The sequence below is a fragment of the Ostrea edulis genome, chromosome 7 (genome assembly GCF_947568905.1).
Source record: "Ostrea edulis chromosome 7, xbOstEdul1.1, whole genome shotgun sequence".
In the NCBI taxonomy this organism is placed as follows: Eukaryota; Metazoa; Mollusca; class Bivalvia; order Ostreida; family Ostreidae; genus Ostrea; species Ostrea edulis.
In genome coordinates, this window is record NC_079170.1 from 61,840,531 (window position 1) to 61,853,912 (window position 13,382).

The window sequence follows — 13,382 nt, forward strand, 5'->3', positions numbered from 1 at the left end:
TTCATTTGACACGCGTTACACGTATGTGTGTGTGTGTGTGTGTGTGTGTGTGTGTGTGTGTGTGTGTGTGTGTGTGAATGATCTCCCATTGTTGGATCCCTTGATGATCTGGGTTTGAATAGGTCCTCAGTCCCTTGCTTTTCGTAAAAGGCGGATCAGATCGCAAAAATCGAGACCCCGCGGTGTGGCACGATGAAGATCCCTCCCTACTCAAAGGCCTTAAGTGCCTATCATATGCCTAAAATTTGCAGTCCTTCACCGGCAATGGTGATATGAGTGAAAAATTCTCGAGCGCGGGACATTAAATAATATACAACCAACCAACCAACCAACCAACCCATGGTTAGATATGATTATTATTCAATGAGTTGTGTGTTTTCTATCCAGAGGATAAAAACACGCAACGAGTTGGACAAAAATCATATCCAATCACAAACCATGGGAAATTCTCTTTATCGCATATCTATTGAAATTCTCTTTTGTTTACCTTAACCTGAACTACATTAGCAACGTTAACCTTACGCCGCGACAAATAGTTGTTTCCTGTGATAGGGAGGGTCGTGGACCTTTCATTGTGACATGTAGATCTATGTGCTTGTTTTGATGTGGTGTACCCGGGTTCATTTGGTGCATGGAGTTCGAAATTTGGCATCCACTAGATAAAGGGGTAAATATGTGATAGCAAAACTTAGTGTGTTCGCTTCCTAATGTAAACTATCGGGTTTTCTAACACTTAGAAAGATTTACACAATACGTCATTCATTTATGACAGGGGTGGGGTAATAGGATGGTTTTCATTTTGAGTTTCAAGAAAAGCGATTTAAGTTATTTCATGTCACCTAATGATTTTTTTTTCTTTCAATGTATTTTTGTTTCCTTGATCATTTCGAAAATTTTACGATCGATACAAAAAAAATGATCAGGGGTTGTATGCAAAGCCGGCTGTTTCACTTTTTCGAGACAATCATCAAAATGACATGTCTTTTCCCTCGATCTTAACTAATTATTTCACATATAAATTCACATCGTTGGTTACCCACGGGTGCTTCTAACCAATTCTCTCCATCATCATTTGAGGGAGCGTGTGTGGACTCAAACTTGTGGTTTGCGACGATGATAAATTCATTGTTTTCAAATTCCTGAATATGCTTATGATTTCTTGTTCCTGGCATTAATTGAAAAATCAATAATTTATACAAAATTTTCTGTTTGTATTTAAAAATCAATAATTCATGCATAATTTTCTGTTTGTATATAACAATCAACAATTTATACATAATTTTCTGTTTGTATATAAAAATCTAAATACAGTGTAACGGGTATTTTGCAAAACAAAAAAATCATTAATAAAATGTATATCACTTATTTTCTTCTCAAATGAATCTAAGAGGGAATTTTGAGATAACCATCGCGGGTTGTCTCCCTTTAAATAACTCCAATAGTTGCAAAGGAAGTAATGTCCTAGATTATATCCAGTTAAATCACTTGAATTTGGCCGAAGATCTACCAAATAAGTAATACATTGTACAATATTACTTTATTGTTGAATATACAGAGATCTCTGGAAATGCTTGAATAAGATAATATCATCGGGTTTCAATCACACTGTAATAAAGGCATTAACAGCAAAATTCATTTCACATATTTTATACCTAGGTTGTTTTAAAAATGTTAATGTTATACCGGTAACAGAAGCCACCTTTCGTATTTCTTACCATCTTCCTTCCTTGCTCTCTCCCATTGAAGTGTTCACTAAATGCACCTCTAACACAGAAGAACTCATAACTCAAAACTTGCTTGCTTGCTTTCTATCACAATTTAACCAATTAACTTTCAATCATCACGGATATCATTTACAAACTTGGACTAAATATTACAGATACAGCAAAAATCTCCGGATACACGAAGACAGCATGAAGTGTAATAATTAAATATTGCATCTGATCAATATGTTTCATTATTTATGTCCAAGTTTTGGCTGCCTTGATAATATCACAATGATTATATTTCTCGAGTACATCAGGATAATTTGACAGCTTGATGATTATCACAATCATTTTTCTTATCCATTACATCAGGATAATTTGACAGCTTGATGACAATCACAATCATTTTTCTTATCCATCACATCAGGATAATCAAACTTCCACCAGAGTTCATTTACTCACAAACCGTCTATACGTAGATGACGTAATGAGGCCTCGACGGTGAGTTTGCAGGATAATTTGACACTCTGATGACATCACAATTTTTCTTCTTCATTACATCAGGATAATTTGACATCTCGATTTTACAATATTTTCCTTCTTAATCACATAATTGGATATTTTGATGATACCACAATAATTTTACTTTTCAATCACATCAGGATATTTTGACATCTTATTGATATCCCAATAATTTTATTTCTCAATCACGTCCAAAGAATTTGACATCTTGATGACACCACAATAATTTTACAACTTATGACGTTCTTGATGACATCATATAAATTTACTTCCTAGGTACGTTGGCCAAAGCTGGGATAAGCTCACAATATACGTCTACTCCCTTCAGGAAAACTTTCTCGTTGAGGAACTCATTGTGGTCATGCAACAATATTGGGGTTTTGTTCATGGGTGAAAATCCCAGAGCAGGAATACCAATCTAAAAGGAAGAAAAGTGTTTTATTTGTGATAACTGTGTACCAGTATAATATCTGAAATAAAAACAATAGCTTCTCTGAAAATTGCAAATGATATTTTCCTCGAGGAAGAATTTGGGTATACATGAAAATAATACACAAAGGTAAGATTATAAAATATCATTATCTTTGACATTTGGTAAGTTTTACAGACAGGCAGAATAATCCCTTACTGTCAAAACACCTTTAGCACTGTTCATCAATGCTTCTTCATTACAGTTACAGTATATTGTCCAGACACAGGAAGAACAGTACGGTGCACACAGACATAAAACAGATACCTAGGAGAAAAGGGTGTCTGTGGGGGCGTTTGTGGATCCAGCGGATATTTATCATACAGCAATGCCTTGCAACACCCCCTGACACAAATATCCCAACAAAGGAGATCATATAAGTTGTAAATTGCCGTTAAAAATGAATATTCAATACAACTGACGGTTTACAATATCTCGCATCAAAACTTTGCGGGGATTATGATTACCAATAAGGCTAACACCTCACCACAATGTAAACTAGTTTATATGACTAATTGTACCATCCTGTATTCATAAAGGCTATGATTATTAAAGGGAAAGGCAACGCTAACCACATTGTTGCTTTTGTGAATAAAGTATTACTTACTGATACCGTAAATGACGGTCTTTAACAACAAAAATCCTTGCTTGACAATTTTAAAAATCAATATCGTGTATTTTAATTAAATTACCCGCCACTAAGAGAGCGGCCATTGATGTTTGCTTTGTGACGTCACTCCGTCTGTTCCGGTTTATTTCATCAGTAGCACTGTAAACATGACAAGTCACGAACAGTTAAGTTTGGAGCCGTATAGATTTGAGCCCGTTCTTTCCCAAGAAGAAATTAAGAAAAGAAGACGTTCAGTCGAGTCGCAGACCAGAGAGACGGTAAATGTTTCTTCATACAAAGGTCTCGAACCGCAACTTGTCATTATGCAAATGATTGATCCACAGATTACGTTATCTTTTCTTTTCAAATGACTTAGTTGGGTCGGTAATTTCGAGAGAGAGAAAAGACAACTTTTTTCACATCTCCCCTTCGCTTATGCATCAACTTATTTATTAGTAAGATCTACTACATGCACATCTTTGATAATCTTAGAAATCTCATCAAAACCGGAGCAGACGGTGTGACGTCAAAATTATTGATTTTTGTGGTCTTGAATACAAAAGAGTTCCACATCATGGTAGCCTCTAAATTTAGATAGCGGGAATTTCAATTTTTAACGTTTTCAAATTAGTACTGAAGCTTATCTAGGCCGTGTATCAACAGAATAGTATGACAAATCTTTATCATATAATTAATCCTATCATTTATCATGTAAAAATCTTTTGTGTTGCCTTCCCCTTTAATCTTACCTCTCTGTGATATCTTATGTCTGCATTAATAAAGGCTATGATTATTAATCTTACCTCTCTGAGATATCTTATGTCTGTGGCGGCAGGAAATATCTCAATCTCTATCTTGATATTTCTACAATTTCAATAGAAAACCAGCCTGAGAAATACATTTCAAAAATCATGAAAATTGTATCGAATATTTAACTACTCTAGCGTTCAATATCGAATATTTAACTATTCTAATATTCAATAAAGAATATTCAACTAATCTAATATTCAATATAGAAGAGTTTAGATATAATTTGTTTTTGTTAAAAACAAATGTCTTCCGAGCTCCGCAAATTGAAAGTGCTCCAATTACACCCCCTCCCCTTAATGTGCTGCATGATATGGAGGAGAAAGCATTAGCAGGAACATTGACATTATGAACATTGACAATACGAACTGCACTTTGTCAATTTTTATGCCTCTCTAAAGACTTTGAATATGGCATAACTGCAGTTAGTCTTGGATTCGGATACATGTATATATGTGCAAGGTGAAGATAACGAACAGTGATCAATCTCACAACTCCCACAAGCAATACAGAATAGGTAGTTGGGCAAACACGGACCCCTGGACACACCAGAGGTGGGACCAGGTGCCCAGGAGGAGCAAGCATCCCCTGTCGACCGGTCACACCCGCCGTGATCAGGCAAACGGAGTTATCCGCAGTCAAAATGTGTAACACATACTTGGGTGTTTTACCATGGCCTACTCACATTGACAGCCATGGGTCTGAAGCACAATATTTACTCACAGTTTTTCAAACACGGAGCTGAAGGTGCTCCACCACGGAGAGCTTTGATCTGTGGACGTCACGCCCGGAGTGGAATTGTACTATAAGAGGAAAACAACAAAGTTCTGAGCCTTCATCATTTTTTGTTGAGCACCATGTTTTTCCAGAACATGAAATAAAGAGATTTATAAAAACCAATTTTTGCTCAAAAAGAAAAACTACAGTGGCTCTCCTCAAAATTACACAACATCGAACTTAATCTTTATTTTTTCAATAGATATACAAAACTTGATGCTAATATTGACCAAAGCACAGAAGATGTACAAATATATAGGCTCCAGCTTCTCCATCATCAACTTTCCATATTTATGTAGCAATATTCCATTATCACCTGCATATGGTGTTTATATCTCTCAACGGATTCGATACACAAGAGCTTGTTCTGGTTAGTTTTTAAATCGAGGCAGGCTACTGACAAACAAGTTGGTGGTGCAGGGGTTTCAACAGTCTCGATTAAAGTCGTCAGCATTTCGCAAATTCTATGGTCGTTATAACGATCTAGTTCGTCAATACAACCTATCATTGGATGCAAGGTGAAGATAACGAACAGTGATCAATCTCATAACTCCTACAAGCAATACAAAATAGATAGTTGGGCAAACACGAACCCCTGGACACACCAGAGGTGGGATCAGGTGCCTAGGAGGGGTAAGCATCCCCTGTTGACCGGTCACACCCGCCGTGAGCCTTATATCATGGTCAGGTAAACGGATTTATGCGCAGTCAAAATCAGTGTGCCAAGAACGGCTTAACAGTCGGTATGAAACACATCTGATCAGTCAGCATTTGACCCAATGATTGGTTGTATTGACGAACTAGATCGTTATAACTACCATAGAATTTGCGAAATGCTGATTTCAATCGAAACTGTTGAAACCCCTGGATCAAATGCTGTTGGACGTGTTTCATATCGATTGTTAGACTGTTCTTGGCACACTGATTTTGACTACGGATAACTCCGTTTAAACGAGTTAAACGAGACTGTTGAAACTCCTGCACCATCAACTTGTTTGTCAGTAAACTGCCTCTATTTAAAAACTGACCATACCCAGAACAAGCTCTTGCGTATCGAATCAGTTGAGATATGTCTAAACACAATATGCAGGTGATAATGGAATATTGCTACATAAATATGGAAAGTTGACGATGGAGGAGCTGAAATCATTTCGTTTGTAATAAAGTTGAGTTGTTAGTTTGCCGTTAATATCTACTTTCAATAGAATATCTAAGTATGAAGCAGAAATGGACGACTCTGTGCTGTATTCTGTTTCGAGTTTACAGGGATATATCGAATTGACATATGAATGAAAATTATTATTGATAGATAGTAAGTCGACGATGCATCTAAATGTTGAATTAAAGGCCACAGCAAGAGATTTTTCTTCTCGCGTAGAAGTTTTTTAATAAATTCTGCTTCATAAGAATATAAAAACAGGTCAGCTAATAAAGGAGCACAATTCATGCCCATGGGAATTCCAACAGACTATTTGAGGACCTGATCACCAAAAACTACGAAGATATTGTCGATGAGGAACTCCAGCATATTTTTTATTCCAACTTCAGAGTGCTTGTGCGTGGAATTAGAGTAGTGTTTAACAAAGTAATTTTTTGGACGATTGATCACTAGATATGAATATTTTCGTTTTCTTTTTTATGTTGAAGAAGCAATTGTTTATGATGCTAAAAAGTCTAGTCTTTAATTTATCGCGAGGAATGGGCATGTAAGGTGTTGAAAAATCATACGTTTTGATGTTGTTGATTTGAGAAAAGTTTTGCGATTTCAAATGTACTAAAAGTTCTTTAGAATTTTTTCAAAATCCACATTTTATTTACACCACTTCTGGCATATGTAGACGTTTGAAGTTTCTCCCTCGCAGCTGTTAATATTTTCGTGAGGAGCAAAGATGGGGGCTTGGTAGAACACTTACTGGATACAGCAATGTATCTTTGTCGATAAAAGTGACAGAAGCACAACGTCATTATATACATAACATGTACACAAAGTTTCAATTACATTGGTTCTTTGGTTTTTAAAATATACTCTGGAAACTGACAACAGCCTCTCAAAATGGAAAACAATACCCATAACTTCCTTGATTTCGAAAATATCCCAATAAAAATAACAGGTGCACAACTTCAGTATTCATATAAGATATGCATAAAGATTTAATGCAATCTGTTCATTAGTGTTAAAGATATCCTCTGGACAAATGATTCTTCGGACAAATGGACGGACGGACAGACAAGGTGATTCCAGTATATCCCCCAAACTTCGTTTGCGGGGGTATAATTATGATTTGCCGTCTAACATCCGAAATCTCGCAAGTAACATCTTCTCCCGCCTCTTTCATCCAATTCTTCATCATCGCCTCAATGTCTTCCAGCTTCTCCGTCAGTGAAATTCTGATGTCAAATCCTGTCACAGTATTAGTTTATATCAATTTTTTATATGTTTATTCTTTATAACATGTATGAAAATTTGAAAGCTATACACTATCACATGAAGAGAGAATATACTTAATACACAAATAGTCAAACATGGTACATTGAACTATAAAATATATATACAATTCTACTAAAATGTACAAATTTGTTTTCAAATTCTAGCTAAAATACTGTAAAATGAATAACCTCATTAAAATACATTGGTAATTAGATTTATTATGTAATTGTTCAATTTATAGAAATCAATCCGTGAATTTGGATCATTTAGGGTAGTCCTTGATAATGTATACTGTGAAAGTCACACACATACACACCCCTCTTATATCTGTCCATTTCCCCTTTATCCTCAATTTGGCAAATTCAAACTGAATAATTATACTGTAAAGTAAAAAAAAAAAGAAAAAAAAAGAAAGAAAGAATACAATGATGTGGGCAAATTTTATTTATGGGACAAAATTGTTTTCAGTGTTTCTGGATGAAAACAACAGATCGTCCTGAGCTCAAAATTTCCAAGAACATGTATATAGTATCGAATCACCTTATGACCCAAATTACGAAAAACATGTAACCTACCTAAAAACATTTCGGATGGAACGACATTGAGGGAGCCGTCTACTCCTCCCTGTTCAATAGAAAGCTTGTAGGTCAGTTAAGCTGTGTTTGTAAATGTTGGCAACACTGTTCAAGAAAGCATTTTTCTGATCGTCTCTGAAACTCATGTTTGAGTGAAGATGTGGGTTTTAGGGGACTACGGGTGACAAACTGTAACATTACTGCAAGGGATGTTTCCAACCAAATCATTAACGTACACATGAGGATCGTTTGTGTTGACACCTCTTCTGACTTAAATACAGCTACTGAAATTCTTTTTCATCCATTTTGGTTACTAAATTAAGTTTTTTTAAATTCAAATCTCCATTTAGTAAACCTACGCATGCCTTACCAAAGTGAACAATAACAGGTTTATAAATTTGTAAAAGATAATTCCTAAAATGAAGCGAAATTACAAAAGGACTGTTGAGCAATGTACGTGTATGTCCCCTACTGCTCCCATGGATCACGACTAAAGTTAAATTTCATCAGAAACAAGTGATGGCAAAATTTTAGTGCAATATCTATGTCCATAATGAGAAAAAGTCCCGGAAACTATTTGACCTATTTTTAGCCCTAAATTAGGACATGTTGCACCAGTTAAAGAGGTTCGCACCTGAGATTTGGAGTAATATCAATTTTTTGGGAAGTATAATTTTGATTTCTATATTGAAGGAGAATTAGGAAACTAAAAAGAAAAACTGGGGTCGCAACACTTGTTTTTGAGCTACAAGGTTCTAAACATTACCTTTTCACACTTAAAATTCATTCAATTAACCTTGATTTGTCTGCTGGTGTCAACACAACATAAGCCACACAAATTAATCATTACATACAATAGATACATAATCATGTCTTCTAACACTATAGATAAAAAAGTTTAATACAAGTACTGGAAATAAATAATGACCTTTTTGCACGTGATATGCGAAAAAAATTCACGTTATCAAATCTGTGAGTTTAAAAGGACATATTAGGAGTAATGTCAATTTCTAAAATTTCACATAATTTTCAAGGTTTTGTCTTAAAATTAAAAATAGTAGGGGGTTTGAGACCAAATGTTTTAATCATTGGCGAAAATACTGAATTTTTATACGAAATTTCGAGTAAATTGATTTAAACTTTTTTTAAGAATTGGTGTTCTGTTTGGATAAATATATCAACCAAATTAATAAATTGCAAATTTGAATTAGTTCCAAGTCTCAACTACTTGTATCATAAATTATAAAACTGAAATACACGTATAGGAGTATAAAAAAGGAAGATACATTGGATGAAACAAATTGTTAATATCAAGCAGATTTATAACTTTTTGATTGATTAATCCTTCCGCCACAAAATATAGTCCCTACAAAACCTTTTCAAAATTTAAATTGACAATTTTTTCAACTGGGTAGAGTTCAGTAACAGATGTGTAATGTTTGCACCAATGGGATCAGTATTGAACCAGTAAATACTTAGTTGTAGCATCCTGTGCAGTTGGGCTGAAAATCTCAGGAGCTAACTTTCTTAAGCTGAAATGCAAAATGAATCTCTTTCTCTGAGAGGAACGTTGTGACTACATTTCAGGGCAATACTTGTATCCATAACGAAAAAAAAATTGGAAAACTGTTTGACCTACTCTTAGACGTAAAGTAAGTCACGCTCCATCAATATGCAAGTTCCGAGTTACCCAAAAGTTATTTCCCTTTGTCGAACTATTTCGCATTTTATGACGTATGGTGGGTACACAATGTATACATTATATCGTAGACTGGTATTGTACATAACGATTACGTACGATTAATGTAATAAAGCGTAACTTTTGTTTATATCAATCACTGATATGCATATTCTGGCCATATCAAGCATAATTTGTTTGAATAAGATCATCAAATTGGTTATCGAATCATTATTCGTTTCCTTCTCTACATTAGTGACGCTTTTATCAAAGAAAGATGGCAATTAACAATATTTGTTTGAGCCATTTTGTTATCCAATACTCATAAACTCACTAAAGTTGCCTTTTCCCTGAGATAGGATGGTCTCAGAAACTCTGGATATCATCTTTTAAGAAATAATACAACGATAGTAATTAGCAAATGTACCCACTGTCATCATAATTTACGTCATAATTTACGGAAGAGTTCGACAAAGGGAAATAACTCTTGGGGAACTCGGAACTTCCGTATTCAGCTGAAATGCAAACTGAACTTCTATTCCTTCGAAAGGAAGCTTGTGACTAATTTTCAGGGCAATACCCGAACGTCCGGAAGACTGTTTGAACTGCTTTTAGCCCTAATGTAGGTCACGGAGCACCAATCCAACCGAAATGCAAACCGATTCTTACAATTCTTGAGGGAGATACTGTGACCAAATTCCAATGCTGTGCAAGCATCCGTTACGGAAAAAGTCCGGTAAACATGACCTCTGACAGACAAACAGACGGACAGACGTTGAAAACTTTCTAAATTTATGCCTTACTGTAGTTTGGGTGGGTGCATGGCAGCTAGTGATCATTTTAGGCAATATACAAATGCTGTGATAAACATGTATGCCTACTGATTTGTATGGAAATACCTTATCACACCAAGAGTTAAACGAACGGAAACAACTCTCTACAACTCGGAAATGCTTTTCTCAAAGACTATGTTTAGCGTAGGTGCTGACAACCTTAGCAACATTACCTTAAGTACGGTCAGGTTGACTGTGGTCACATCACCTAATCGTAAACAACCTTTTGTTTTTAACCTGCAAAATCAATTATTATGTACATGTCAAAGTTTTCTGACTGCATTCTCTGTAAGGTAGAAAGTAATGGATTGTCTGACGTTTACATCACTTTGGGAATCTTTCATTCCTTTTCAATATTCTGTTAATGCCGATCATGATATGCTTTTAAAGGTATTTTCCGTAACTTCAAACAGTTAACAGCCAGTCGCGGTAGCATAGTGGTAGAGCGTTCACTTCGTAACCAGAAGGTCGCGAGCTCGAGCCCCGCTCGTGCCATGGCCGCGTCAAACCTAAGATGTTAAAATAAGTAGTAATTGCTCCTTCGACAAACGCTAGGGATTTAGAACTGAGAATCACGGGGTCATTCAGATATGACCTTTAAAACGGAGGTCCAATGTCGCGCCATGCGTTGGAACGATAAAGAACCCTCGGCCATGAGCAATAAGCATAGGTCTGAATTGTTGGTACTTCACCTACAGCTGGTGACGTCTCAAAATGAGTGAACAATTCTTGACGGGACGCAAAATCAATCAATAAAAATTTAACAAACCACTCAGGCTTTTGTGAATGGGTCTCGAACCCACAACCTCCTAATATCACGTGAAAGTACCTAAATAGCTATACACTATGTAAACATCAGAGGTTTAAAGGGTGTAGAGAAGGGAGTAAAACATATCAATTCGGAGCCATGGTTGGAATACTGTGTTTAAAATGAAGAAAACTAAATCTCTGTATTGACTCTTACTTCTTTTCTTGCTCATCCCTGAACGACAGGAAGCTGTTGATCACTCTCCTCTATCAAGAGATCGAAATAGTCTTTTAGTTGACATACATTACACTGTAAGAAGTACGTACTGGTAGAACTATAAACAAATACATGTACTGCATTAAAGCTAAGGCCTCTGACAAGATTACAAACTTATAAATATTTTCTCTCATGTTTACGTTGACAAAGTTGATCTACATTATAGTGAGAACCTCTCTGCAGCATGTATATGTGTGCCTGCATATCTATCTGACCACAAAAGACTCAAGATTGTCATATCAGAAAAGTTTCAACATAGAAATTAACTTTCATAAGCACACTTATATTCTAAAAACAACTGTCACAGATCTTACTTCTTCAATAAATGACATCCTAGCTTTAAGTATAAGAGGCCTATGGGCCACATTGCTCATCTTGACCCTGCTGTTGTGATTTTTAAAAGACTTTTTTCAATCATTATTTCCACGAAAAATTTAAAAAGGTCCCGAATTAAATGAACATAAATTCACGCAACACGGGGATGCCTCAACACCAATATCACAAACATGACCTTGCTGTTCTGGAAGGAGGTCAAGGTCACATAGATCATGGGAAGAAATCTATACAGAAAATATGAAAGTGCAGCAGATATCAGATTTATTAAAAGTAGATCTTACTCCAAAGTCAAAGTCACAAGTTCAACACCGTGGTACATGTATCACAAGGTATTGTCATCGTGAATCTATATATACAAAATATGAGAACTTTTCCTTAAATAGTTCAGGCGATATTAGATAGTTTACACTTTCTTAAATGTACATCAAACTCCAAATCAAAAGGTCCAAGATCATGGTATGAAATGAAAGGGCTTGCAAAATGATACTATATACAAAGTATGAAAGTTCTACTTTAAATAGTTCAGGAGACATCGAATAGGAGAGTGTTTTTCGAAAATAGGTCAAACTTCAAAGTCAAGGTTACAAGGTAAACATCTTGGTATACAAGAAAAGTCTTGTCATAAAAATCTATATGCAACATATGATAGCCCTACCATAAATAATTCAGGAAATGTCTTATATATTCGTTATCTTCACCTTTTCATATTACATTTTCTTAAAAGTAGGTCAAACTTCAAGGTCAAGTGGTAAAGTTAGAAACATGTCCATAGAATGCCCCGCCCATTGTGAGATTTATAATGCAATGTGAAAAAAACAGGGATACATCGGTACCTTCTCATGGCCCGATATTCTGCCCCATTTACAATGGAAAATAGGTTGAAGTTTTCCATTTTGTGGAAAAATAAAAATTCTGAACCTTTTTATAGGAAATTATGCAGGTCAAGGATGACCATAGAGGGCAATTGAGGAGGAAATATATAGTTTTTCAATAGAGAAAGAAAGTTTATGCACACTTTTTCATTCACCTTATCAATAAATTAGAACAGAAATACAGTGCTTTCTCAATAAGGAATTCACTTTTTGTGTTTTTATCAGGATTTAAACTTTTAGTGAACTTAGTCTGGTGTGATGCTAGCCTTTATACAGGTAAATCTGAGTTGTGTTCAAGTCATATCACCAAAGTATACAAAATAAAGAGAACCTTTGAAATACTCTTGTCTATTGTTATTTACTCTAAAAGCTTTAATACAGTTAAATATCGGTTTATTTAAAGTCATATCACACATAGATAAAAAAGAAAACATTTCAAACACTCTCCCTTATCCATCTAATGCATTATTTCTATGACAAAGTGAAGTATTCTTATTTTAAAGATGTCATATTTTTTTCAAAATGATTTTTTTTATCTTCAAACTTTTTAACTTATCATCATCCATTCATTTCTCTCTGAATATTATTCAAACTTACCAAAATTCGAGAAAATTGCTATAAAGATTAATAGCATCTTTGCATTGGTTAAATGTTGCCTAGCTATAAATAAGAAAGGTTATCATCATCCAAAACTACTTCTAACAATTTATAATCCCACGAAATCCAAGTCGTCATTTATATACAT

General features: G+C 35.1%; 1 protein-coding gene across 2 annotated transcripts in view; it reads right to left on the reverse strand.

The window, feature by feature from the left end:
• Nucleotides 1-1,518: 1,518 nt before the first annotated feature.
• LOC130048340 (aminoacylase-1-like) overlaps nt 1,519-13,382 on the reverse strand; it is a 44,799-nt gene continuing 32,935 nt past the window's right edge. For both annotated transcript variants that reach the window (XM_056144938.1, XM_056144937.1), the window contains 7 exons: nt 11,370-11,419; nt 10,579-10,642; nt 7,895-7,943; nt 7,186-7,292; nt 4,838-4,917; nt 4,111-4,171; nt 1,519-2,646 (listed from right to left, as the gene is read on the reverse strand). In XM_056144938.1, the coding sequence (XP_056000913.1) occupies nt 2,494-2,646; nt 4,111-4,171; nt 4,838-4,917; nt 7,186-7,292; nt 7,895-7,943; nt 10,579-10,642; nt 11,370-11,419 (564 nt within the window). In that variant the 3' untranslated portion in view covers nt 1,519-2,493. The remainder of the gene's footprint in view (nt 2,647-4,110; nt 4,172-4,837; nt 4,918-7,185; nt 7,293-7,894; nt 7,944-10,578; nt 10,643-11,369; nt 11,420-13,382) is intronic.